Source organism: Cherax quadricarinatus, chromosome 44 (genome assembly GCF_038502225.1).
Source record: "Cherax quadricarinatus isolate ZL_2023a chromosome 44, ASM3850222v1, whole genome shotgun sequence".
NCBI classification, from domain to species: Eukaryota; Metazoa; Arthropoda; class Malacostraca; order Decapoda; family Parastacidae; genus Cherax; species Cherax quadricarinatus.
Genome location: NC_091335.1, coordinates 30,104,608 through 30,131,934, shown reverse-complemented (window position 1 = coordinate 30,131,934; position 27,327 = coordinate 30,104,608). Strand labels below are relative to the sequence as shown.

General features: G+C 42.9%; 1 protein-coding gene across 1 annotated transcript in view; it reads right to left on the bottom strand.

Moving 5' to 3' along the window:
* Positions 1-27,327, bottom strand: part of LOC128697391 (nephrin-like) — a 331,037-nt gene that overhangs the window by 71,740 nt on the left and 231,970 nt on the right. Inside the window, 1 exon segment of the mRNA XM_070093857.1 lies at positions 14,949-15,277. Coding sequence (XP_069949958.1) covers positions 14,949-15,277 — 329 coding nt within the window.

The following is a 27,327-nucleotide window of genomic DNA, read 5'->3' as shown; positions in this document are numbered from 1 at the left end:
CATACGGTGGTGTGGATGCCTCTGTGTTACTGGTGTGGACGCCGTGTGTCATTGGATGGCGGGTACAACATCTAGTAACTCATAAGATTCGACTAACTAAAGTTAATTTATGTTAGATTAAGCAGATATAAGAGGACGTCTTGTAATACTGGATCTGCCGCCGCACCTTCACAGGTGAAGGTATATAACAGCCTCACCTTAGTTTCGTACTCTACCTTCCATAGCGCGACCTACAGCCGCTCTCTGGAGAGACAGGAGGAGGAGAGCACGTGAGAGCATGCAAGTATTCCTGTGCTTCAGAGAGTCGTACCAAAAGAGATCATCCACTTGTCGCCACTGTTTTTATTCACTCTCCAGCCTTATCAGTACAACGACACTATCATAATAACATCGAACCAATGAGAGCAATTTCACGGCCACAATTTACATTTCCTTCTGATGATATTGACTTAATATGAAAAAACCGGCTGAGGAAAATGTGAATTCAACTGATAGATTTATTTACTTAGTGAAGTTGACATGGACCATAAAAATACATAAGTAAATTCCTATCAAGATTCTGATGAATTTTCAACTTTGATAGATGACATACAACCTCATCAGATAAACCAAATATTGACGTGTTTATATAGTCCAGTAGTCGAACTATTGTTAAAGAATCTCTGCGCAAATTTAATATGGATACCAGGTGTTATTCTGGAAATATTGTAGAAATTTCAAGGAATGTCTTTGATAAATTATGCTGAATTTCTGTCTGGAAATTCCATGGAAATCTTAGATGTTCCCATGTTATCACTGGAAACAGATTATTCCAACAAGGAAACGTATGCCCTGGGAGCTCATGGAACTGATCTTTCATTATTCCCGTTGGCTGTGATAATTCTGAAGTTAAGCGTACAAAACTCTGCTTTATCACCATCTCCCTCTGTTGACTATGACGTCGCTAGGTTTGAACATATTCAGCGAAGTACTTCGTTCCCTGTCTTCTCAAGTGACTGAGAGTAAAATTACTCTTAGTAAGGAAAGCTCAGATCTGATTAAGGAATACTTGTTTTTGATCCATCACCGAAAACAATCAGAAAATTGCAGTGAATAAGAGCCAGTCAAAAGGCCTTGATTATTGTTGTTATTACAGCGGTGGTGTAAAGTATCGTATATAATTGTATGAGTCTCGTAGTAGACAATCTTTGGAATTTGTTCACAGTAGTCCTATAGGCAGACATCTAGACTTGATGAAGATTCGGGGCAAAAGATGAAAAGAGTCAATGACTTCTCATATTAAGAATTTACATACTTGTCAGGTGATTGGCAAGCCAAACCAGTCTCCAAAATCGGTACCACTTTTGCCATTCCAGCATTTGGAGAACCTTTTTACTGACGACGTTGATCGTCTTCCTTGGAAAAGGTTTGGACGCTAATACAGTGGAACCTCAGATTTCGAACACATCACTTATCGAACGTTTCAAAAAATAGAACCCTTTTTTCGAACCACCTTTGTCCCTATTATCGAACACGCCCCTATTTTTGGACCACTGGGTACCAGACCTGTCCGCCAGCTCACTCTGTCATCGTCCCTACGCAGGCGCCGTGAGCCAGTCTGGCTTTATTGATGCTTGAGTGAACACTGACCTGCGCTCTCATTCTAACATTTTACGATTATTTCATTGTGTTTAGTGCTTGTGGGACTGTGAAATAAGCTACCATGGGCCCAAAGAAACTTGCTAGTGGTGCCCCACCTTTCTGCCAATAGTTGCTTATGTCTCACCCGAACTTCCTCCTCCCTTAGTTTATACACTTTTACCTCTTACTTGTTGTCATTTTTCTTTTGTCCCATCTACCTCTTACTCTGTACCTACAACTAAATAATGACTCGATATATCAGTTGCCCCTCTATAAACGTGTACATCCTGGATCCTAGCCATCAATCTTTTATCCACCAATACATAATCTAACAAACTACTTTCATTACGTGCTATATCATGCCTTGTATATTTATTTATCCTCTTTTTCAAAAAATATGTATTACTTATTACCAAACCTCTTTCTACACATAGCTCAATTAAAGCCTACTACCACAGGACGGTAGTACCTCCCTGGGTGGTTACTGCCTACCCACCTACTACCACAGGATGATAGTACCTCCCTGGGTGGTTGCTGTCTACCAACCTACTACCACAGGATGATAGTACCTCCTTGGGTGGTTGCTGTCTACCAACCTACTACCATAATAATATATATAAAATATATATATATATGTGGTAGTAGGTTGGTAGACAGCAACCACCCAGGGAGGTACTACCGTCCTGCCAAGTGAGTGTGAAACGAAAGTCTGTAATTGTTTTACATGATGGTAGGATTGCTGGTGTCTTTTGTCTGTCTCATAAACATGCAAGATTACAGGTACGTCTTGCTACTTCTACTTACACTTAGGTCACACTACACATACATGTACATGTTTATTTATACACACTCATCTGAGTTTTCTTTGATTTTGTCTTAGTTCTTGGTCTTATTACTTTTCTTTTTATATCCACGGGGAAGTGGAATAAGAATCTTTCCTCCGTAAGCCATGCGTGTTGTAAAAGTCAACTAAAATGCCGGGAACAATGGGCTAGTAACCCCTTTTCCTGTAATAATTACTAAAAAGAATAAGAAGAAAATTGTCAAAGTGGGAAGTCTGAATGTGCGTGGATGTTGTGCAAATGATAAGAAAGAGATGATTGTGGATGTTATGAATGAGAAGCTGGATGTCCTGGCTTTAAGTGAAACAAAGCTGAAGGGGGTGGGAGAGTTTCAGTGGAGAGGAATAAATGGGATTAGGTCAGGGGTTTCAAATGTAGTTAGAGCTAAAGAAGGGTAGCAATAATGTTGAAGGATAAGTTATGGTAGGAAAAGAGGGACTATAAATGTATTAATTCAAGGATTATGTGGAGTAAAATAAAGGATGTGAAAAGTGGGTCATAGTAAGCGTTGTATGTACCTGGAGAAGAGAGAAGTGTAGAGGAGAGAGAGAGATTTTGGGAAATGTTGAGTGAATGCGTGAGGAGTTTTGAACTAAGTGTGAGAGTAATGGTGGTTGGGGATTTCAATGCTAAAGTGGGTAAAAATGTTGTGGAGGGAGTAGTAGGTAAATTTGGGGTGCCAGGGGTAAATGAAAATGGGGAGCCTTTAATTGAGCTATGTGTAGAAAGAGGTTTGGTAATAATTAATACATATTTTATGAAGAAGAGGATAAATATACAAGGTATGATATAGCATGTAATGAAAGTAGTTTGTAGATTATGTATTGGTGGATAAAAGGTTGATGGGTAGGCTCCAGGATGTACACGTTTATAGAGGGACAACTAATGTATCGGATCATTATTTAGTTGTAGCTACAGTTAGAGTAAGAGGTAGATGGGAAAAGAGGAAAATGGCAACAACAAGCAAGAGGGAGGTGAAAGTATATAAACTAAGGGAGGAGGAAGTTCGGGTGAGATATAAAAAACTATTGGCAGCAAGGTGGGCTGGTCCAAGTATGAGTAGTGGGGGGGGGGGTTGAAGAGGGTTGGATGAGTTTTAAAAATGAAGTATAAGAATGTGGGGCAGAGGTTTGTGGTTACAGGAGGGTGGGTGCAGGAGGAATGAGGAGTGATTGGTGGAATGATGAAGTAAAGGGTGTGATAAAAGAGAAAAAGTTAGCTTATGAGAGGCTTTTACAATGCAGAAGTGTTGTAAGAAGAGTAGAGTATATGGAGAGTAAAAGAAAGGTGAAGAGAGTGGTGAGAGAGTGCAAAAGGAGAGCAGATGATAGAGTGGGAGAGGCACTGTCAAGAAATTTTAATGAAAATAAGAAAAAAATTTGGAGTGAGTTAAACAAGTTAAGAAAGCCTAGGGAAAATATGGATTTGTCAGTTAAAAACAGAGTAGGGGAGTTAGTAGATGGGGAGATGGAGGTTTTGGGTAGATGGCGAGAATGTTTTGAGGAACTTTTAAATGCCGACGAAGAAAGGGAAGCGGTAATTTCATGCAATGGCCAGGGAGGTATACCATCTTTTAGGAGTGAAGAAGAACAGGATGTGAGTGTGCGGGAGGTACGTGAGGCATTACGTAGAATGAAAGGGGGTAAAGCAGCTGGAACTGACGGAATCATGACAGAAATGTTAAAAGCAGGATTTAGAAAAGGCATATGATAGAGTGGATAGGGGAGCAATGTGGCAGATGTTGCAAGTATATGGAATAGGTGGTAAGTTGCTAAATGCTGTGAAAAGTTTTTATGAGCATAGTGAGGCTCAGGTTAGGGTGTGTAGAAGAAAGGGAGAATACTTCCCGGTAAAAGTAGGTCTTAGACAGGGATGTGTAATGTCACCATGGTTGTTTAATATATTTATAGATGGGGTTGTAAAAGAAGTAAATGCTAGGGTGTTCGGGAGAGGGGTGGGATTAAATTATGGGGAATCAAATACAAAATGGGAATTGACACAGTTGCTTTTTGCTGATGTTACTGTGCTTATGGGAGATTCTAAAGAAAAAATGCAAAGGTTAGTGGATGAGTTTGGGAGTGTGTTTAAAGGTAGAAAGTTGAAAGTGAACATAGAAAAGAGTAAGGTGATGATGGTATCAAATGATTTAGATAAAATTGGATATCAAATTGGGGAGGAGGAGTATGGAAGAAGTGAATGTTTTCAGATACTTGGGAGTTGACGTGTCGGCGGATGGATTTATGAAGGATGAGGTTAATCATAGAATTGATGAAGGAAAAAAGGTGAGTGGTGCGTTGAGGTATATGTGGAGTCAAAAAACTTTATTTATGGAGGCAAAGAAGGGAATGTATGAAAGTATAGTAGTACCAACAGTTCTATATGGGTGTGAAGCTTGGGTTGTAAATGCTGCAGCGAGGAGGCGGCTGGAGGCAGTGGAGATGTCCTGTCCAAGAGCAATGTGTGGTGTAAATATTATGCAGAAAACTCGGAGTGTGGAAATTAGGAGAAGGTGTGGAGTTAATAAAAGTAATAGAGGGTTGAAGAGGGGTTATTGAGGTGGTTTGGTCATTTAGAGAGAATGGATCAAAGTAGAATGACATGGAGAGCGTATAAATCTGTAGGGGAAGGAAGGCGGGGTAGGGATCGTCCTCGAAAAGGTTGGAAGGAAGGGGTAAGGGAGGTTTTGTGGGCGAGGGGCTTGGACTTCCAGCAGGCGTGCATGAGCGTGTTCGATAGAAGTGAATGGAGACGAATGGTATTTGGGACCTGACGATCTGTTGGAGTGTGAGCAGGGTAATATTTAGTGAAGGGATTCAGGGAAACCGGTTATTTTTTATATAGCCGGACTTGAGTCCTGGAAATGGGAAGTACAATGCCTGCACTTTAAAGGAGGGGTTTGGGATATTGGCGGTTTGGAGGGATATGTTGTGTATCTTTATACATATATGCTTCTAAACAGTTGTGTTCTGAGCACCTCTGTAAAAAACAGTGATGTGTGAGTGTGGTGAAAGTGTTGAATGATGATGAAAGTATTTTCTTTTTGTAGATTTTCTTTCTTTTTGGGTCACCCTGCCTCGGTGGGAGACGGCCGACTTGTTGAAAAAATAAATTTATATATATATATATATATATATATATATATATATATATATATATATATATATATTTTATTATAACACTGGCCGATTCCCACCAAGGCAGGGTGGCCCGAAAAAGAAAAACTTTCACCATCATTCACTCCATCACTGTCTTGCCAGAAGGGTGTTTTACACTACAGTTTTTAAACTGCAACAATAACACCCCTCCTTCAGAGTGCAGGCACTGTACTTCCCATCTCCAGGACTCAAGTCCGGCCTGCCGGTTTCCCTGAACCCCTTCATAAATGTTACTTTGCTCACACTCCAACAGCACGTCAAGTATTAAAAACCATTTGTCTCCATTCACTCCTATCAAACACGCTCACGCATGCCTGCTGGAAGTCCAAGCCCCTCGCACACAAAACCTCCTTTACCCCCTCCCTCCAACCTTTCCTAGGCCGACCCCTACCCCGCCTTCCTTCCACTACAGACTGATACACTCTTGAAGTTACTCTGTTTCGCTCCATTCTCTCTACATGTCCGAACCACCTCAACAACCCTTCCTCAGCCCTTTGGACAACAGTTTTGGTAATCCCGCACCTCCTCCTAACTTCCAAACTACGAATTCTCTGCATTATATTCACACCACACATTGCCCTCAGACATGACATCTCCACTGCCTCCAGCCTTCTCCTCGCTGCAACATTCATCACCCATGCTTCACATCCATATAAGAGCGTTGATAAAACTATACTCTCATACATTCCCCTCTTTGCCTCCAAGGACAAAGTTCTTTGTCTCCACAGACTCCTAAGTGCACCACTCACCCTTTTCCCCTCATCAATTCTATGATTCACCTCATCTTTCATAGACCCATCCGCTGACACGTCCACTCCCAAATATCTGAATACATTCACCTCCTCCATACTCTCTCCCTCCAATCTGATATCCAATCTTTCATCACCTAATCTTTTTGTTATCCTCATAACCTTACTCTTTCCTGTATTCACTTTTAATTTTCTTCTTTCGCACACCCTACCAAATTCATCCACCAATCTCTGCAACTTCTCTTCAGAATCTCCCAAGAGCACAGTGTCATCAGCAAAGAGCAACTGTGACAACTCCCACTTTATGTGTGATTCTTTATCTTTTAACTCCACGCCTCTTGCCAAGACCCTCGCATTTACTTCTCTTACAACCCCATCTATAAATATATTAAACAACCACGGTGACATCACACATCCTTGTCTAAGGCCTACTTTTACTGGGAAATAATTTCCCTCTTTCCTACATACTCTAACTTGAGCCTCACTATCCACGTAAAAATTCTTCACTGCTTTCAGTAACCCTACCTCCTACACCATGCACCTGCAACATCTGCCACATTGCCCCCCTATCCACCCCGTCATACGCCTTTTCCAAATCCATAAATGCCACAAAGACCTCTTTAGCCTTATCTAAATACTGTTCACTTATATGTTTCACTGTAAACACCTGGTCCACACACCCCCTACCTTTCCTAAAGCCTCCTTGTTCATCTGCTATCCTATTCTCCGTCTTACTCTTAATTCTTTCAATAATAACTCTACCATACACATTACCAGGTATACTCAACAGACTTTATATATATATATATATATATATATATATATATATATATATATATATATATATATATATATATATATATATATATATATATATAATTATAACCATGAACGAGAGGTATTCATCAATAACGTTATACTGGCCTGCCTCATGGCAAGCGAGAACCACATGACGCTTCAAACCACAGAGCACCCAACCTGTGGTTTAAAGCGTCATGTGGTTCTCGCTTGCCATGAGGCAGGCCAGTACAACATGGGTTCGAATCCTTGGCTAGTACAGTGTTGTTATTGTTTATATATATATATATATATATATATATATATATATATATATATATATATATATATATATATATATATATATATATATATATATATATATAAGGGAAAAAGAGGGAATATGAAAATATAAAATTGAAGATTAAATGCATTAAAGAAAGGTTTGCATGTGAAAAGTGCTTTTGTTTAGGAGAGTTTTAAACCAAAAGTAATTTCTGTGGAGGACCCAAATGATAAAGTGGGTGAACCGGTTGTAGAGGGTGTAGTAGGTAAATTTGTGGTGCCAGGGGTAAATGATAATGGGAGATCTTCAATTGAACACTGTGGAGAAAGAATTTGGTAATAGGTAATTTATATATATAGAAAATTATAAATAATTACATTAGCTATGATATAGAAAGTTATAACAGTGTTTATGTAATGGTGGATAAAAGGTTGATGAATGGACTTCTGGATGTGAATGTTTATAGAGGGGTCACAGAAGCATTAGATCGTTATTTAGTTGTAGCTACAGTGAGAGTAAATGGCAGATGGGGTGCAAAAAGTTTGATATCAGCGAGTAAGACAGAGGTGAAAGTTCATAAACTAAAGCTGAGGTAATTATTGAGAGAAAGTTGGGCTAGTGAGAGTATAGGTAATTCACTGGCCAAAAACCAAAATGCTTCCGAGACCAGAACAGAAATTTCTAGCTAATTTTAGGACACTGATAATGAATACAGTGGACGCCCTGGATTTCGTCCGGTCCGGAAATTGTACAATTCGGATTTCGACCACTTCTGTTGGCGAAATTTTCCACGGGTTTCATACATCCGCTTGGAAACTGTCCATACCAGACGCGTCCGCCTGGGCTGCTCATCCATTCGTCACTCACTCTTGTGCATATTAAATGTCTTATTTTACGTTAATATAGACATTTTCATTAATCCATTTATGATATTGTCTTCAAAATTATATAAGAAACATATTACATAACATACAAACATGCAATATTTATATGCTATGGAGGGGTGGTAGTCATTGGAAGGAAAACATTACGTTTTCTATGGTTCAGCATCAGAGAAAACGTGTATTAATCCGCGTTGGCCCAGTCACTCACTTTAATACATAATAACGTTTTTGTTTACAATTCTCGTCATGAATTATTCATTACTGCTCCTTTGTTTATGATGGCATCTAAAGGTAGTTGTTAAAAACGATTGAACTCGGTGAACATGGTATGTCGATGGTAATAATATGGCTCTGGGCCGCAGTGTAGGTATCTGGTAGGTGTAGCCCAAGTGGTCTACACCTACCGGCTACCTACACTGATTTAATACAAATAAATACTACTCACCTCTCGTCCTACATTAAGACTACAAATATTTTAAGGTAAGTAATGAATGGACTATATATGTATTGTACTTTTATTGTTTTAAAGCCTAGTTCTATTACTAAATTAACTTACTTTTTGTTAATATTTTTGGGTGCCTGGAACGGATTAATTGGATTTACATTGAAGATTGAGACACTTATGCAGCATATGGGAATCTTTATTCAGGAAACGTTTCGCCACACAGTGGCTTCATCAGTCCAATACGGTCGGTTTTTCAAACCATTCATCACAACTGTCAGACACTGCAGCATCATGGGATCTTGTTACAAAGAATTCTTCAACACTTGTTCAACATTTGGACGAAGACCTACTTCGACTAGTGGATGGTACCACTATGACCCCGCCTCCGCCTGCTTCACCTCACCTCACTACAGTATATAAGCCACGTCTACGGCCCTATGCTGTACATTCTACAAGATTGATGGACTGAACACATCGACTCCAGGTTGAGGGACTGATTACCTCATACTCCTCCTCTCCTTACGCCTTCCTCTTTGTATTGGACTGATGAAGCCACTGTGTGGCGAAACGTTTCCTAAATAAAGATTCCCATATGCTGCATAAGTGTCTCAATCTTCAACTTGTCGGTTTTTCAAACCATTCATCACATGGATTTACATTATTTCTTAAGGGAAATATTACTTCGGTTTCCGTCCATTTCGGATTTCGTCCGACCTTCTGGAATGGATTAAGGACGAAAACCAGGGGTCCACTGTATCAAAATTAAAATTGTCAGCTGTACTTTTCAGTATACACTTACGTGTCACACCAGGCTTGTGGCAGTGTGTTTCTTACCACACTCAGTCTCACTGACCTACGTTATTGGTCCAGCAGTCATAGAAGGTGGTTCTGTGCAAGTTTATTTTACTTCTGTGATGTCAAGATTGTAATAGTATAACCTTCCTGCATTACAGGTTAGCCCACTTCAACACCAATGTGTGAATACTTAAACCCATAATTTGTGAATCGATAGCTTTATAACCGTGTCATTTTCCATTTATATTGCATAAACTCGTTATATTTCCATCTTAGCTTTAGTAGAGCTGGCAGTCTGTTAATTCTGTATTAATTCTTAGTCTTGTTACTCATCAACGGCACTGACAGACTGTCGCAGCGACAGTCTGTCTGTGCTGCCTCTCACTGGGGACACAACAGTAATGGGTTGAGAGGAGCATAGTATACCCAGGCATGCCATGGCTTGAGGGTACGTTCATCAGATGGAATTTGCTCCATCAGTGGTGTAGACTGCTGGCTTGTAATAAAGAACGATCAAAAATAACTTTTTGAGGAACTAAGGAATGTTATACAACCCATCATAACTACTGAGAGATGAATACTGAGAAGTGAGAATAGAGAGAGTGAAGTTCTGGAAAGTGAGAATTGAGAGATAAATACTGATAAGTGAGAATAGAGAGAGAGAGAGAGAGAGAGAGAGAGAGAGAGAGAGAGAGAGAGAGAGACAAGTTCTAGAAAGTGAGACTTAGGGAGCACAAAAATAGTGTTAGGCTTGCCGACACTAGCAATGCTCTTTTCTGTCACGTCAGAGATCATAGCCATCCTATTGACTGGTCTTCTGCTAAAACTGTCTTCCCTACTTCCAACTCGAACAGTCGCCGTCTAGTTGAATCCTCTCTAATACACAACTTTCCTTGTATGAAGCTTAGCCCTGGCTTCGTCTCTGTAGATGCCTTCCTCTCCCACTACATTGTAAAATGCTCCAAACTTCAGAACACCCGTGACTTAACCTGACTCCTCATTTTTTCTTTTTCTTTTTCTTCTTCTCCCTCTTCCCCTTTCCTCTTTCCTTTTTCTCCTCTGGGTTGTCTTTCTCTCTTCTGTCTCGTGTTTCTGTTCCTTCTTTATTTATTTATTTCACCACTTCCCCTTTCACCCACCTCTGTGCACTTGCTCTCCCTCTGTGAGCACTTAGCTCCCCTGCAGTGCTCCCCTTTCTTTGTATTTGACTGGCTCCTCCTCCTTATTCCCCACTACTACCACTACCACTAATACTACCACCTCTACTACTACTACTACTACTACTACTACTACTACTACTACTACTACTACTACTACCATCTCCACATCTTCCTGCCTATATATAGCCGTCCTGCTCCACTTCTGGTTAGTGTGACTTTGTAAATGGTCCAAGTCGGACCGAAACGTCGTCGTAAGCTTCTCTCTTTTATGTGCAGGTTATTTGTGTATCTATCGGAAGCCTTACTGAAATCCATATACACAATATCATATTCATTACCATGATCTACCTCCTCAAACACCTAAGTGAAAAAAGTTAGTAAATTCGTAAGACAGGAACGCCCCTTTGTAAAGCCGTGTTGAGATTCATTAATCAACTTATGCCTATCGAGATGGCTACGAATTGCTTTGGCAATTATTGATTCCATATATTTTCCCACTATGGAGGTAAGGCTTATTGGTCTATAGTTTGAAGCCAAGGACCTGTCACCTGCCTTGTAAATAGGTATTACATTTGCCATTTTCCACTTATCAGGCACTATGCCAGTTTGTAGTGATATGTTAAAAAGATTAGCCAAAGGTATGGTAAGTTCCTCTTTACATTCCTTTAACATCCTTGCAAACAGTTCATCAGGACCTGGGGATTTGTTAGGTTTTAGTTTCTCTATTTGTCTGAGGACCATGTCACTAGTTACCGCAATCGTACATAGTTTAGTATCATCCTGTACTACATAATTTATTATTTCAGGAATATCGCTAGTATTTTCTTGGGTGAAAACTGAGAGGAAGTAGGTATTGAGAATTTCACACATATCCTTATCACTGTCAGTGATCTGACAGTGATACTCAGTGTTACTCTTAAGTGGGCCAATCTTGTCCCTAATCTTACTTCTGTATACCTGAAAGATCCCTTTTGGGTTAGTCTTTGAATCCCTTGCGGCCTTAGCCTCATAATCCCCTTTTGCTTTTCTTATTCCTTTCTTTATTTCTCTCTTTAATTGAATATATTGATTTCTTAACTGCCGAACCCCTCTTTTGATACGCCTATATATGCCTCTCTTTTGACCAATGAGATGTTTTAATCTATTGTTATTCCATTTAGGATCATTTTTGTTAGATCTAATTTCCCTACTCGAAACAAAAGTTGTCTGGGCAGCTAGAACTATGCTCTGAAAAACGTCATATTGGCAACCAAGATCACCTACCTGACCCATAGTTAGGACATCCCAATTTAGCCCACCCAGGTAATTTTTCAGTCCCATGAAGTCGGCCAAGCGAAAATCTGGGACAGAGATTTGATTGCAGTTATCTGGGTAATTCCATGATATATTGAAACTAAGTGATTTGTGATCACTTTCCCCAAGCTCATCATTAACCTCAAGATTATTAATTAATGAATCTTTGTTGGCAAGAACCAAGTCAAGCAGATTGTTTCCTCTAGTTGGTTCTGCCACAACCTGTTCAAAAAAGCAATCCTGAACCGTACCAAGAAAGTCACTAGACTCAAGATTTCCTGTCATATTGTTCCAATCAGTTTGTCTAAAGTTAAAATCTCCCATTATCACAACATTTTCATATCTAGATGCCTTATGAATTTCGTCCCATAACAGCTTACTGCACTCCCTATCAAGGTTTGGGGGCCTATAAATTACACCCAAAATTAATTTGTCACGTCCCTCGAGAAACTGTAGCCAAACAGATTCTGTGTTCGATGTTTTTAATCTTATATCATGTCTAAGACAACAATTTAAATTTTCTCTGACATACATCGCCACACCACCACCCTTCCTGTTGACCCTATTAGTGTGGAATAGTTTATAACCCTGTATGTTGCATTCAGAAGGCATTTCTCTATCTTTCAGGTTGAACCAGGTCTCTGTTATACCAATAATATCTATATTTCCTACACTTGCAAGTAATCTTAGCTCATCTATCTTATTTCTTAGACTCCTACTATTTGTATAATAAACCTTAAGGGAGCTAGTCACTCGTTGCCCTCTACTATCTCTCTTTGTTTGTTGATCAGTTGATTTGCCATTATTAGCAACTTTATTTTGAATATTGTCTTTTAAACATATCCTTGAGGTATCCCGTTAATAACTGCTGTTTTTAACCCTAATGCTGCAGCCTGATTGCTTCCCACAAACACCCATACCTCTATAATCCATCAGTTTAAATTCCTAGACAAGTCATCAATTACCCTCTCAATTGAATTGGCTAATGCAACCACTCCATCCCCAGAGAGATGAACCCCATCTCTTGCATACATATCACGTTTGCCAAAGAATAGGTCCCAGTTATCAATGAATGGGATTGCAAGTTCCTTGCAGTACCTGTCTAGCCAGCAATTTATACCAATTGCCATAGACATCCATTCATTACCCACTCCCTTTCTAGGCAAGATGCTACATATGACTGGGATCCCTCCCTTAGACCTAACTACTTCTATGGCTGACCTGTACTTATCGAGCAACTCCTCTCTCCTGCTCTTCCCAATGTCATTATCCCCAGCACTAAGACAGATAATGGGCTTGTTCCCATTACCTGCCATAATATTATCCAACCTGCTGACTATGTCACCAACACCAGCTCCAGGAAGACACACACTCTGTCTGACCTTTCTGTCTCTGTTACAAAATGCACGGTCCATGTATCTTACCTGAGAATCGCCTACTCTTAAAATATTTTTACCTTGATTAGCAGGGGAAGCAGTGGTACCTTTAGCCTCACTAACCACTGAAGTACACTCGTCTTGGAGAACAGAGAATCGATATCCTACCTTCACATCTTCTCTATTAACTTTCCTCATCTTCCTTCTTCCTGAACTGTAAACCACTTGCCACTTAAAGCGGCTGCCACTATCACTGCTGGTGACCATTCCTTCCTTACCAGCTAAGTCCTTCTTACACTCGCTCCCAAACTCATCTATGCGAAGCTTCAGTCTCCTATTTTCCTCCTGAAGAAGTAGAATCTCCTTCAACACTTTAACCTGAGATTCTAAAACACTACAACAAGCCATGGTGCTTGGTAACAGCCCACGCTAACTCTCAAGAGCTTAGGCAGGTATGACCACAGGTGAACACTGACCTCAGCGTACTGACGCTGAAGGTGTAAGCACCCCTGGTGCCAGTACCCCTGGTGTCAGTACCCCTGGTGTCAGTACTCGTGGTGTCAGTACGTTCAAGGTGTTAATGCACCTGGTGTCAGTACCCCTGCGTGTCAGTACCCCTGCGTGTCAGTACCCTGTGTGTCAGTACCCCTGGTGTCAGTACCCCTGGTGTTAGTACCCCTGGAGTCAGTACCCCTGGTGTCAGTACGTTCAAGGTGTCAATACCCCTGGTGTCAGTACGCTCAAGATGTCGATACCCCTGGTATCAGTACCCCTGGTGTCAGTACCCCTGTGTATCAGCACCCCTGTGTGTCAGTATCCCTGCGTGTCAGTACCCCTTGGTGTCAGTACCTCTGGTCTCAGACCGGGCCGCGGGGGCGTTGACCCCCGGAACTCTCTCCAGGTAAACTCCAGGTAAACCTCTGGTGTTAGTACCTCTGGTGTCAGTACCCTTGGTATCAGTACCTCTGGTGTCAGTACCCCTGGTATCAGTACCTCTGGTGTCGGTACCCCTGGTGTCAGTACCTCTGGTGTCAGTACCCCTGGTATTAGTACTTCTGGTGTCAGTACCCCTGGTATCAGTACTTCTGGTGTCACTCACCCTGGTGTCAGTACCCCTGGTGTCATTTTTAACCTCACCCGTGGTATTGTTTGCTTCTGATCGCGGGTTCTAACCCCTCCCGTAGTATTGTTTGCTTCTGATCGCGCTTTCTAACCCAACCCGTGGAATTGTTTGCTTCTGATCCCGGGTTCTAACCCCCCACCCATGGTATTGTTTGCTTCTGATCGCGGGTTCTAACCCAACTCGTGGTATTGTTTGCTTCTGATCGTGGGTTCTAACCCAACTCGTGGTATTGTTTGCTTCTGATCGCGGGTTCTAACCCCACCCGTGGTATTGTTTGCTTCTGATCGCGAGTTCTAACCCCACCCGTGGTATTGTTTGCTTCTGTATCAATGAGCTGACAGTCTCAGTAAACTCAGCATCAATAATCTCGTGTTATTATTAAAGCAATGTTATAATTATTAACCAAAAAAATATCGTCTGTGGGAGAGATTCACAATCCTTACCTCTGCTTACACAAATGACAGTGTGAAAATCCGTGTTGTCGTGGATGTCTTTGAGCGATCTGGCGTACATGATCTCTCCTGTACCCTTCCTCCACCTCTCTTTCCTTGACATAAAAGTTCCCACGCCCACACAGACCAGTGCGGAAAGCAGCACGCCCATAAGGAGCACGAAGAATGGTGCAATTGTGGAGAGAGCGTCGTGAGCGTGTGGCAACACCACCTTGTTAGCTGAGGCTGGCATCGGGGTGTATGTGATGGTGATGGGAGGGCTCGAACCTCGCATATTAGCTGCAGTCACTGTCAACAGGTACTCCACGCCCACCTTCAACCTGAATCACACACAGACATCAAATAACGTAAGTTAAACAATATCAAACAGCAATGCAGAACTGAAACAGGTCAGGGAACGGTTGGGGCTTGAACCCCATGGCAAGTGAGTAGTAAAATTTAGAGATCAGTGCGTTAACAACTCTCTCCGTGATTGGTCTGCAAACTTAAGTAAAACCAGCTTTTATTACCACTCACTGTACTAAAAAAAATCAATTTTACTAGCCAAGATGCTTCTATCAAATAACTTTCTAGTGTATGATAAATGTTTTTACGATTAAACTGAGTGCCGCTGAAGCAGTACACTCTCATCTATACTTTCTAACCTTTATTGTACAATTTGAAAATAATTTACTACTTGAGAATTATGACAATTATGAGAATTATGGAATTATGACAACATTTAGAGGGATGGGGCCGTTTGATGCCTTCTTGGAAAATTTTATTGATCTAATCTTCATTAAATATACAGGAAGGAAATAAATGGTATAAAATACCGACACAATGGAAATATAAACACAAATGCAGTATAATGTGATCCTTTATTGACTATGGAGTTCTGTTTGTGACTTGAAAAAGCCCACTGTGTGGGCGAAACGTAGTCAATAAAGGATCACATTATTCTGCATTTGTGTTTATATTTCCAAATATACAGGAAAGTAGGAGAGAAAACACAGGAAACCCTTCCTGGATCAGTATAATCAGAAGGTGTCTACTGTTAGGACCAATCGACCAGTTAATTACTCTCTTAGACAGTTATTACCGAATTAAAACTGGTGTTGTGTTCGGATCGTTTCAATGGACGAACATTACTCTTGTGATTTGGTTATTCCTGTACCTGACAGTGTTCCATTACGTCGCCTTGTTTCTCCGTCTGTCCTAGTTCCTGGACACCATATACATTATGTACCTAAAATCAAGTGGCCTTTGTAAATATTCTGTATCCTTTGAATACTTGTAAATCTGCTAGACATGGCCTAAACTGTAGGATGAAATAATTGGTACTACTATTAAATAAAAAAAAGGCACAATACCGTGACTGGAACGATACACAAATAACCCGCACATAGAAGAGAGGAGCTTACGACGACGTTTCGGTCCGACTTGGACCATTCACAAAGTCACACTAACGAAAAGGAGAGAGGGAGGGGTATATATAGGCCTTGTGTATTTGTTCCGTCTTTATTTATTTATTTACATTTTCCCCCTCTGTTCTTGCTCTTACCCTCTGTGGGCACCTAGCTCCCTTGTGGGCACCTAACTTCCTTGTGGGCACCTAGCTCCCTTATGGGCACCTAGCTCCCTTGTGAGCACCTAGCTCCCTTGTGGGCACCTCGCTCCCTTGTGGGCACCTAGCTTCCTTGTGGGCACCTAGCTTCCTTGTGGGCACCTAGCTTCCTTGTGGGCACCTAGCTCCCTTGTGAGCACCTCGCTCCCTTGTGGGCACCTAGCTCCCTTGTGGGCACCTAGCTCCCTTGTGGGCACCTAGCTCCCTTGTGAGCACCTAGCTCCCTTGTGGGCACCTCGCTCCCTTGTGGGCACCTAGCTCCCTTGTGGGCACCTCGCTCCCTTGTGGGCACCTAGCTCCCTTGTGGGCACCTAGCTCCCTTGTGGGCACCTAGCTCCCTTGTGGGCACCTAGCTCCCTTGTGGGCACCTAGCTCCCTTGTGAGCACCTAGCTCCCTTGTGGGCACCTAGCTCCCTTGTGGGCACCTAGCTCCCTTATGGGCACCTTGCTCCCCTGTGGGCACCTAGCTCCCTTGTGGGCACCTAGCTCCCTTGTGGGCACCTAGCTCCCTTGTGGGCACCTAGCTCCCTTGTGGGCACCTAGCTCCCTTGTGGGCACCTAGCTCCCTTGTGGGCACCTAGCTCCCTTGTGGGCACCTAGCTCCCTTGTGGGCACCTAGCTCCCTTGTGGGCACCTAGCTCCCTTGTGGGCACCTAGCTCCCTTGTGGGCACCTAGCTCCCTTGTGGGCACCTAGCTCCCTTGCAGTGCTCCTCTTAGTATTTGACTGGCTCCTCCTCCTCCTCCTTACTATCTCCACTACTACTACTACTACTACTACTACTACTACTACTACTACTACTACTACTACTACTACTACTACTACTACTACTACCACCACCACCAGCCCATACATACCCCTCCCTCTCTCCTTTTCGTTAGTGTGACTTTGTAAATTGCTCAAGTCGGACCGAAACGTCGTGGTAAGCTTCTCTCTTCTATGTGGTACTAATATTATCTTCCGTTTGTAGCGCTAACCAATATTGATGTTCACAGTAATTATGAACAATATCGAGGTTTTACGATGAATGGGAGTAAGACTCCGGTTGGAAGCGAAAAAACCTATTTCCCAGCAAAAGCAATATATATATAGAGACGTGTTAAGTCATCGTTGTTAAATATATTGAGATAAGCGTAATGCAGTCTCAAACAGGCGATCTCAAAAAAGGAAAACTAGAAACGGGAGCAATGGTAAACATCCCCCTGTGGTTTATTCTGTAATAATAAGATAAATATTTACCGTTAGTTGCCTGTTAGCACTGGAGATCCAGCTGATGTTCTCAGCATCACAAGAAGAAATCTGGTTTCTTAGTTCAATTACTAAACCTTTAGGGTTAGTAATTATCTCCCTACCATCATCTCCCTACCTTCATCTCCCTACCCTCATCTCCCTACCATCATCTCCCTACCATCATCTCCCTACCATCATCTCCCTACCATCATCTCCCTACCATCATCTCCCTACCATCATCTCCCTACCATCATCTCCCTACCATCATCTCCCTACCATCATCTCCCTACCATCATCTCCCTACCATCATCTCCCTACCATCATCTCCCTACCATCATCTCCCTACCATTATCTCCAAATGGCATTATCAAAATGCCATTTGGAGATAATGGTAGGGAGATAAAACTATCAGAGTGAGGGTTCTAATGTGTTGTAGCAACAAGAACTGTCGCAGTTACTCCTACAGACGAGAACTCTGAAGAACACTCTCCAACGTTGGTGATGGAGTCTGAGATGTGCAAAAAAAGGAAATAAAAGATTAACGAAGAAAATAAGGGGCAGATTAGACGCCAGATTAAGAGGAAGAAATCTGAGAGTAAATGCGTATGGGTGACCGAGTCAAAGAATAGGAAAGGGAAATTAAGTAAATTGGGTGGTGAGGAGTCGGTGGAAATGAATAATTTTTTTCAGTGGATTCAAAGTGGAAATGAACGAGAGTGTAATGAATCCAACACTTTTAAACGGGTCACACAGATCCAAAAGTGTTACCATGATTTTTGAAAGTTGCAGAAAAGGGAAGCTAAAAGTAGCGGAGTTGTTATACTTGAGATATGTACTTTGTGTATGTGTTAAGGGCACTCACAAGAAAATATACTGAAGTTTCTAGAAGACTTTTTGCCCTATGTAACAGCCTTTACAAAGTTACAAGCAGACAGACGTGGCAATGGAGAGCAATTGGCACTGATACATTGTGTAAACCGTTATACTGGCTGCAGTTGTTGGTGATAATTGTTGGTGATCATTGTTGGTGATCATTGTTGGTGATCATTGTTGATCATTGTTGGTGATCATTGTTGGTGATCATTGTTGGTGATCATTGTTGGTGATCATTGTTGGTGATCATTGTTGGTGATCATTGTTGGTGATCATTGTTGGTGATCATTGTTGGTGATCATTGTTGATCATTGTTGGTGATCATTGTTGGTGATCATTGTTGGTGATAATGGTGCTGAGTGCTGAGTCAAGGATTCTTCCTTCCTGAGTGTTTTCTCCTTGGCAAATTAGTACTTTGCCATCCCAATTAATTTGCAGACTGTGGGATAACGATATATCAGGTCACTCGCCTGATAAATCTCATTCCATCACACACCCTATAAACATTAAGCGAAAGATAGAGAATGAATAAATTGAAAGACAGTCAGTTCCAGGACGTGCAGTCTAAGCTTCTTGCATTCTGAAGGTGAGGACGCAGCTGTGATGTTCATGCATTTCTGGCAAAGAAGCTGCAGAATGAATAATGGTTAACGTGCTTTTTTTTTATTCGAGGGGAGACTGAATTAAAAAATGGGATGTTTGGAGAAATTTACTTTCATTTAGAATGAGTATGTCAATAAATGATGACAAAAATAGTATATATGGATCCAGAATAGACGGAAAGTGGAGTGCGGGACGTCAGAGGAAGGGTAGGAGGACGTCAGAGGAAGAGTTGGAGGACGTCAGAGGAAGGGTAGGAGGACGTCAGAGGAAGGGTAGGAGGACGTCAGAGGAAGGGTAGGAGGACGTCAGAGGAAGGGTAGGAGGACGTCAGAGGAAGGGTAGGAGGACGTCAGAGGAAGAGTTGGAGGACGTCAGAGGAAGGGTAGGAGGACGTCAGAAAAAGGGTAGGAGGACGTCAGAGGAAGGGTAGGAGGACGTCAGAGGAAGAGTAGGAGGACATCAGAGGAAGAGTTGGAGGACGTCAGAGGAAGGGTAGGAGGACGTCAGAGGAAGAGTTGGAGGACGTCAGAGGAAGGGTAGGAGAACGCCAGAGGAAGAGTTGGAGGACGTCAGAGGAAGGGTAGGAGGACGCCAGAGGAAGAGTTGGAGGACGTCAGAGGAAGGATAGGAGGACGTCAGAGGAAGGGTAGGAGGAAGTCAGAGGAAGGGTAGGAGGACGTCAGAGGAAGAGTTAGAGGACGTCAGAGGAAGGGTAGGAGGACGTCAGAGGAAGAGTTGGAGGACGTCAGAGGAAGGGTAGGAGGACGTCAGAGGAAGAGTTGGAGGACGTCAGAGGAAGGGTAGGAGGACGTCAGAGGAAGGGTAGGAGGACGTCAGAGGAAGGGTAGGAGGACGTCAGAGGAAGAGTTGGAGGACGTCAGAGGAAGGGTAGGATAACGCCAGAGGAAGAGTAAGAGGACGCCAGAGGAAGAGTTGGAGGACGTCAGAGGAAGGGTAGGAGGACGTCAGAGGAAGAGTTGGAGGACGTCAGAGGAAGGGTAGGAGGACGTCAGAGGAAGAGTTGGAGAACGTCAGAGGAAGGGGAGGAGGACGTCAGAGGAAGGGTAAGAGGACGCCAGAGAAAGGGTAGGAGGACGTCAGAGGAAGGGTAGGAGGACGTCAGAGGAAGGGTAGGGGGACGTCAGAGGAAGAGTTGGAGGACGTCAGAGGAATTGGAGGACGTCAGAGGAAGAGTAGGAGGACGTTAGAGGAAGGGTAGGAGGACGTCAGAGGAAGGGTAGGAGGACGTCAGAGGAAGAGTAGGAGGACGTCAGAGGAAGGGTAGGAGGACGTCAGAGGAAGAGTTGGAGGACGTCAGAGGAAGGGTAGGAGGACGTCAGAGGAAGGGTAGGAGGACGTCAGAGGAAGGGTAGGAGGACGTCAGAGGAAGAGTTGGAGGACGTCAGAGGAAGGGTAGGAGGACGTCAGAGGAAGAGTTGGAAGACGTCAGAGGAAGGGTAGGAGGACGTCAGAGGAAGGGTAGGAGGACGTCAGAGGAAGGGTAGGAGGACGTCAGAGGAAGAGTTGGAAGACGTCAGAGGAAGGGTAGGAGGACGTCAGAAGAAGGGTAGGAGGACGTCAGAGAAAGGGTAGGAGGACGTCAGAGGATGGGTAGGAGGACTTCAGAGGAAAAGTTGGAGGACGTCAGAGGAAGGGTAGCAGGACGTCAGAGGAAGGGCAGGAGGAAGTCAGAGGAAGGGTAGGAGGACGTCAGAGGAAGAGTTGGAGGACGTCAGAGGAAGGGTAGGAGGACGTCAGAGGAAGAGTTGGAAGACGTCAGAGGAAGGGTAGGAGGACGTCAGAGGAAGGGTAGGAGGACGTCAGAGGAAGGGTAGGAGGACTTCAGAGGAAAAGTTGGAGGACGTCAGAGGAAGGGTAGCAGGACGTCAGAGAAAGGGGAGGAGGACGTCAGAGGGAGGGTAAGAGGACGCCAGAGGAAGGGTAGGAGGACGTCAGAGGAAGGGTAGGAGGACGTCAGAGAAAGGGTAGGAGGACGTCAGAGGAAGGGTAGGAGGACGTCAGAGAAAGAGTTGGAGGACGTCGGAGGACGTCGGAGGACGTCAGAGAAGGGTAGGAGGGTGTCAGAGGAAGAGTTGGAGGACGTCAGAGGAAGGGTAGGAGGACGTCAGAGGAAGGGTTAGAGGACGTCAGAGGAAGGGTAGGAGGACATCAGAGGAAGAGTAGGAGGACGTCAGAGGAAGGGTAGGAGGACGTCAGAGGAAGAGTAGGAGGACGTCAGAGGAAGGGTAGGAGGACGTCAGAGGAAGGGTAGGAGGACGTCAGAAGAAGGGTAGGAGGACGTCAGAGGAAGAGTTGGAGGACGTCAGAGGAAGGGTAGGAGGACGTCAGAGGAAGAGTTGGAAGACGTCAGAGGAAGGGTAGGAGGACGTCAGAGGAAGGGTAGGAGGACGTCAGAGGAAGGGTAGAAGGACGTCAGAGGAAGGGTAGAAGGACGTCAGAGGAAGGGTAGGAGGGAGTGGAGAGGAGGTTTCCAGTAGCAAGGTCTTGTATCACACTCTCGCTGGATGATAATCAGAACAGCTGGAAATGAGTGATCTTAAGAACTAGGCATGATGCCACAGCGTGAGAATAGCAACACTCCTGCATTGATTCAGTAAAAACTGTTAAACCGGTCTAAAGTTAGTGGTGGAAAATTGAGTACCTGCACTCTGAAGGATACAGACAATGTTAGTATTTAGAGGATCATTTGAAATGTGACATCCACACATTCCTTTAGAATGATACAAACACCTTTAAGATAGGTTTTTTATATTCGTAGTTACAGTATTTTCAATCAGTCTAAAGTGAAGCAGAAACTAAATTACTTATTATGTGTAGCAGGTCACCTATCTCATGCTGGGCAGGGTCATGATTCTGCCTAAATACTGGGCAGGTTATACTTAGATCATACTGGGCACGTTATACTTGCATCATGCTGGGTAGGTTATACTTGGATCATACTGGGCACGTTATACTTGGATCATGCTGGGTAGGTTATACTTGGATCATACTGGGCACGTTATACTTGGATCATGCTGGGCAGGTTATACTTGGATCATGCTGTACAGGTTATACTTGGATCATACTGGGCAGGTTATACTTGGATCATACTGGTCACGTTATACTTGGATCATACTGGGCAGATTATGCTTGTCTCATACTGAGCAGGTTATACTTGGATCATACTGGACTGGTTATACTTGGATCATACTGGGCAGGTTATACTTGGATCATACTGGGCAGGTTATACTTGGATCATACTGGGCACGCTATACTTGGATCATACTGGGCACGTTATACTTGGATCATACTGGGCAGGTTATGCTTGCATCATACTGGGCACGTTATACTTGGATCATACTGGGCACGCTATACTTGGATCATACTGGGCACGCTATACTTGGATCATACTGGGCAGGTTATACTTGTATCATACTGGGCGGGTTATACTTGGATCATACTGGGCACGTTATACTTGGATCATACTGGGCACGTTATACTTGGATCATACTGGGCAGGTTATGCTTGCATCATACTGGGCAGGTTATACTTGGATCATACTGGGCAGGTTATACTTGGATCATACTGGGCAGGTTATACTTGGATCATACTGGTCAGGTTATACTTGGATCATACTGGGTAGGTTATACTTGGATCATACTGGGCAGGTTATACTTGGATCATACTGGGCAGGTTATACTTGGATCATACTGGGCAGGTTATACTTGGATCATGCTGGGCAGGTTATACTTGGATCATACTGGGCTGGTTGTACTTGGATCATGCTGGGCAGGTTATACTTGTCTCATACTGGGCAGGTTATACTTGGATCATGCTGGGCAGGTTATACTTGGATCATACTGGGCTGGTTATACTTTAATTATACTGGGCAGATTATGCTTGGATCATACTGGGCTGGTTATACTTTAATTATACTGGGAAGATTATACTTAGATCATACTGGGCAGGTCATACTTGGATCATACTGAGCAGGTTATACTTAGATCATACTGGGCAGGTTATACTTGTCTCATACTGGGCAGGTTATACTTAGATCATACTGGGCAAGTTATACTTAGATCATACTGGGCAGGTCATACTTGGATCATACTGAGCAGGTTATGCTTATATCATACTGGGCAGGTTATACTTGTCTCATACTGGGCAGGTTATACTTAGATCATATTGGGCAAGTTATACTTAGATCATACTGGGCAGGTCATACTTGGATCATACTGGGCAGGTTATACTTAGATCATACTGGGCAAGTTATACTTAGATCATACTGGGCAGGTCATACTTTGATCATATTGGGCAGGTTATACTTGGATCATACTGGGCAGGTTATACTTAGATCATACTGGGCAGGTTATGCTTGGATCATACTGGGCAGGTTATGCTTGGATCATACTGGGCAGGTTATACATAGATCATACTGGGCAGGTTATACTTGGATCATACTGGGCAGGTTATACTTGAATCATACTGGGCAGGTTATGCTTGGATCATACTGGGCAGGTTATACTTAGATCATACTGGGCAGGTTATGCTTGGATCATACTGGGCAGGTTATACATAGATCATACTGGGCAGGTTATACTTGGATCATACTGGGCAGGTTATGCTTGGATCATTCTGGGCAGGTTATACTTAGATCATACCCGGCAGGTTATACTTGGATCATACTGGGCAGGTTATACTTGAATCATACTGGGTAGGTTATGCTTGGATCATTCTGGGCAGGTTATACTTAGATCATACTGGGCAGGTTATGCTTGAATCATACTGGGCAGGTTATACTTAGATCATACTGGGCAGGTTATGCTTGGATCATACTGGGCAGGTTATACATAGATCATACTGGGCAGGTTATACTTGGATCATACTGGGCAGGTTATACTTGGATCATACTGGGTAGGTTATGCTTGGATCATTCTGGGCAGGTTATACTTAGATCATACCCGGCAGGTTATACTTGGATCATACTGGGCAGGTTATACTTGAATCATACTGGGTAGGTTATGCTTGGATCATTCTGGGCAGGTTATACTTAGATCATACTGGCAAGTTATACTTATATCATACTGGGCAGGTCATACTTGGATCATATTGGGCAGGTTATACTTGGATCAAACTGGGCAGGTTATACTTAGATCATACTGGGCAGGTTATGCTTGGATCATACTGGGCAGGTTATACATAGATCATACTGGGCAGGTTATACTTGAATCACCCTGTGCAGGTTATACTTGTCTCATACTGGGCAGGTTATACATAGATCATACTGGGCAGGTTATACTTGGATCATACTGGGCAGGTCATACTTGGATCATACTGGGCAGGTCATACTTGGATCATACTGGGCAGGTTATACTTAGATCATACTGGGCAGGTTATGCTTGGATCATATTGGGCAGGTTATACTTAGATCATACTGGGCAGGTTAAACATAGATCATACTGGGCAGGTTATACTTGGATCATACTGGGCAGGTTATACTTGAATCATACTGGGCAGGTTATACTTGGATCATACTGGGCAGGTTATACTTGGATCATACTGGGCAGGTTATACTTGAATCATACTGGGTAGGTTATGCTTGGATCATTCTGGGCAGGTTATACTTGGATCATACTGGGCAGATTATACTTGGATCATACTGGGCAGGTTATATTTGGATCATACTGGGCACGTTATACTTGGATCATACTGGGCAGGTTATACTTGAATCATACTGGGCAGGTTATACTTGGATCATACTGGGCAGGTTATACTTGAATCATACTGGGTAGGTTATGCTTGGATCATTCTGGGCAGGTTATACTTAGATCATACTGGGCAGGTTATACTTGGATCATACTGGGCAGGTTATATTTGGATCATACTGGGCAGGTTATACTTGGATCATACTGGGCAGGTTATACTTGGATCATACTGGGCAGGTTATACTTGAATCATACTGGGTAGGTTATACTTGGATCATACTGGGCAGGTTATACTTGGATCATACTGGGCAGGTTATACTTGAATCATACTGGGTAGGTTATACTTGGATCATACTGGGCAGGTTATACTTGGATCATACTGGGCAGGTTATACTTGGATCATACTGGGCAGGTTATACTTGAATCATACTGGACAGGTTATACTTGGATCATATGCACATTTCTGTCTCCCATTATTTTTACCATTGTTATGAGTTGTCTTGTACAGATAATTAATGGACTGTAAATTATATCGTAATTACTTGCTCATAACCAGACTGTCATGGCTGGATTCATTGCTTTGTTTCTAAGTATTTTCTTATGATTTTTTTAGCTTAATTAATTTAGAACTTTAGGCAGCCACTAACTGAAGATAATTACAAATAGTTGCATTTCTGATATTATTATATTATAAATAGGTGTTCCTAAAGGGAAATGCCAAATTTATTTAGTTTCCGCTGCGATAAACTAAAAAAAATTCTCCTTCTCTGTGATGAATAGTTTGGAAAACCGACAAGTTGAAGATTGAGACACTTATGCAACATACGGGAATCTTTATTCAGGAAACGTTTCGCCACACAGTGGCTTCATCAGTCCAATACAAAGCAGAAGGTGTAAGGAGAGGAGGAGTATGAGGTAATCAGTCCCTCAGCCTGGAGTCGATGTGTTCAGTCCATCACATCGACTCCAGGCTGAGGGACTGATTACCTCATACTTCTCCTAGTCTGTTTGAAAATTGATTCATTTGTGTTTCTTATATAAGGGAAAGTTCGTAGTGATGTTGGGTTGTTTCCCTGATGACAGGTCCCTTACGTACCTAGTGGACCGTGCAGGGTGGGTGAGCGGAGATGCAGTGCGGGGTTGCAGTGTAGGATAGACGTGCAGTGTGGGCGTACAGGGTAGCCGTCCAGTGTTTGGTGGGGCGGTGTATTTGTTAAGGCCAGGCTACCATTATCTCAGTCCTATTACTGCCATTTTCCCCCTCTGATAGGCATTTGCAAATACATCTCTGTTAGCCCTGGGGTCGTTTTAGTTAATGGGTATGTAATACTCTCTGCCTTCCACTGCTCGGCTAAGGACTCTTCCAAGAATCTGGATTCGGTTTTACTTCTGCTGACATTGGCCCCTCGCTCTCTGACCATAATCTCGTCTTCTTCAGCAACGCAGCGATGATTTTTGGATGCTTTGCACGCCAATGGATAGATTGACTGGAAGCCAATCTTTCCAGTGACGTGCAAAGCTCTCGACAAATATACCATGATACTAACACGGCAAATAGTGCCTTCTCTCCTACAGTCAATGAATCATACTGAATGGAATCCTGTCCTCCTGCAGGAAGTATTTCGAAAACAAAGATGGACAAAATTTTTTGCCCTCCGGCCAACGACCCCTACGGATTACCTTACTAACCAAAACGTCTCCTTCAAAGCCCTCATGAGTGGAATACATATTATCACTGTACATACTGCTGACCAGGCCATAAAACCTTCCTAAATGCATATCTTAAATAACGTTCCATTTCTTCATCAGTTCCAGGTGTAGAACTGTCCACACATCGCATACCATAATAATAAAACTTACACAATGAGGCCTTAATATTCTGGAGCAACTCAAGTCTTGAAATTTCCTAATCACCGAAATGGAAACTTGTGTCCATTTGTTCGCGAAGGGAGACTTTATAGAGACAATGTGACAATGCTGACTTTTGACTACAGATCCCTTGCATCCTCAGTTTGTCACGGGGCAGTGCTTGTAAGCAAGACAAATCAAATAAACTCTCCAGCAATGTCGATAACGGTGGCTATTTCACATCTAGTTAAATTTTAAAGATCGCCGGCAAAATGCCTCGTCTACGGTAGGTTGCCATAACTGTGGAGAAGCATAAACTGGTTCTTCCCGTCGATGCTCTGTTTTCATTTGAGATAACGAAATTTGCTGTCTTATGATAATACAACATGGTAGTGACCCAGTTTGTCTCCAGGGAAGTATGCCAGAGCTATCATGCACCAGGGATACCCGATGCTTACGGCATCTTGTAGAACTTCAACCAGAGTTAATCCCTGTGTTGAACCCCA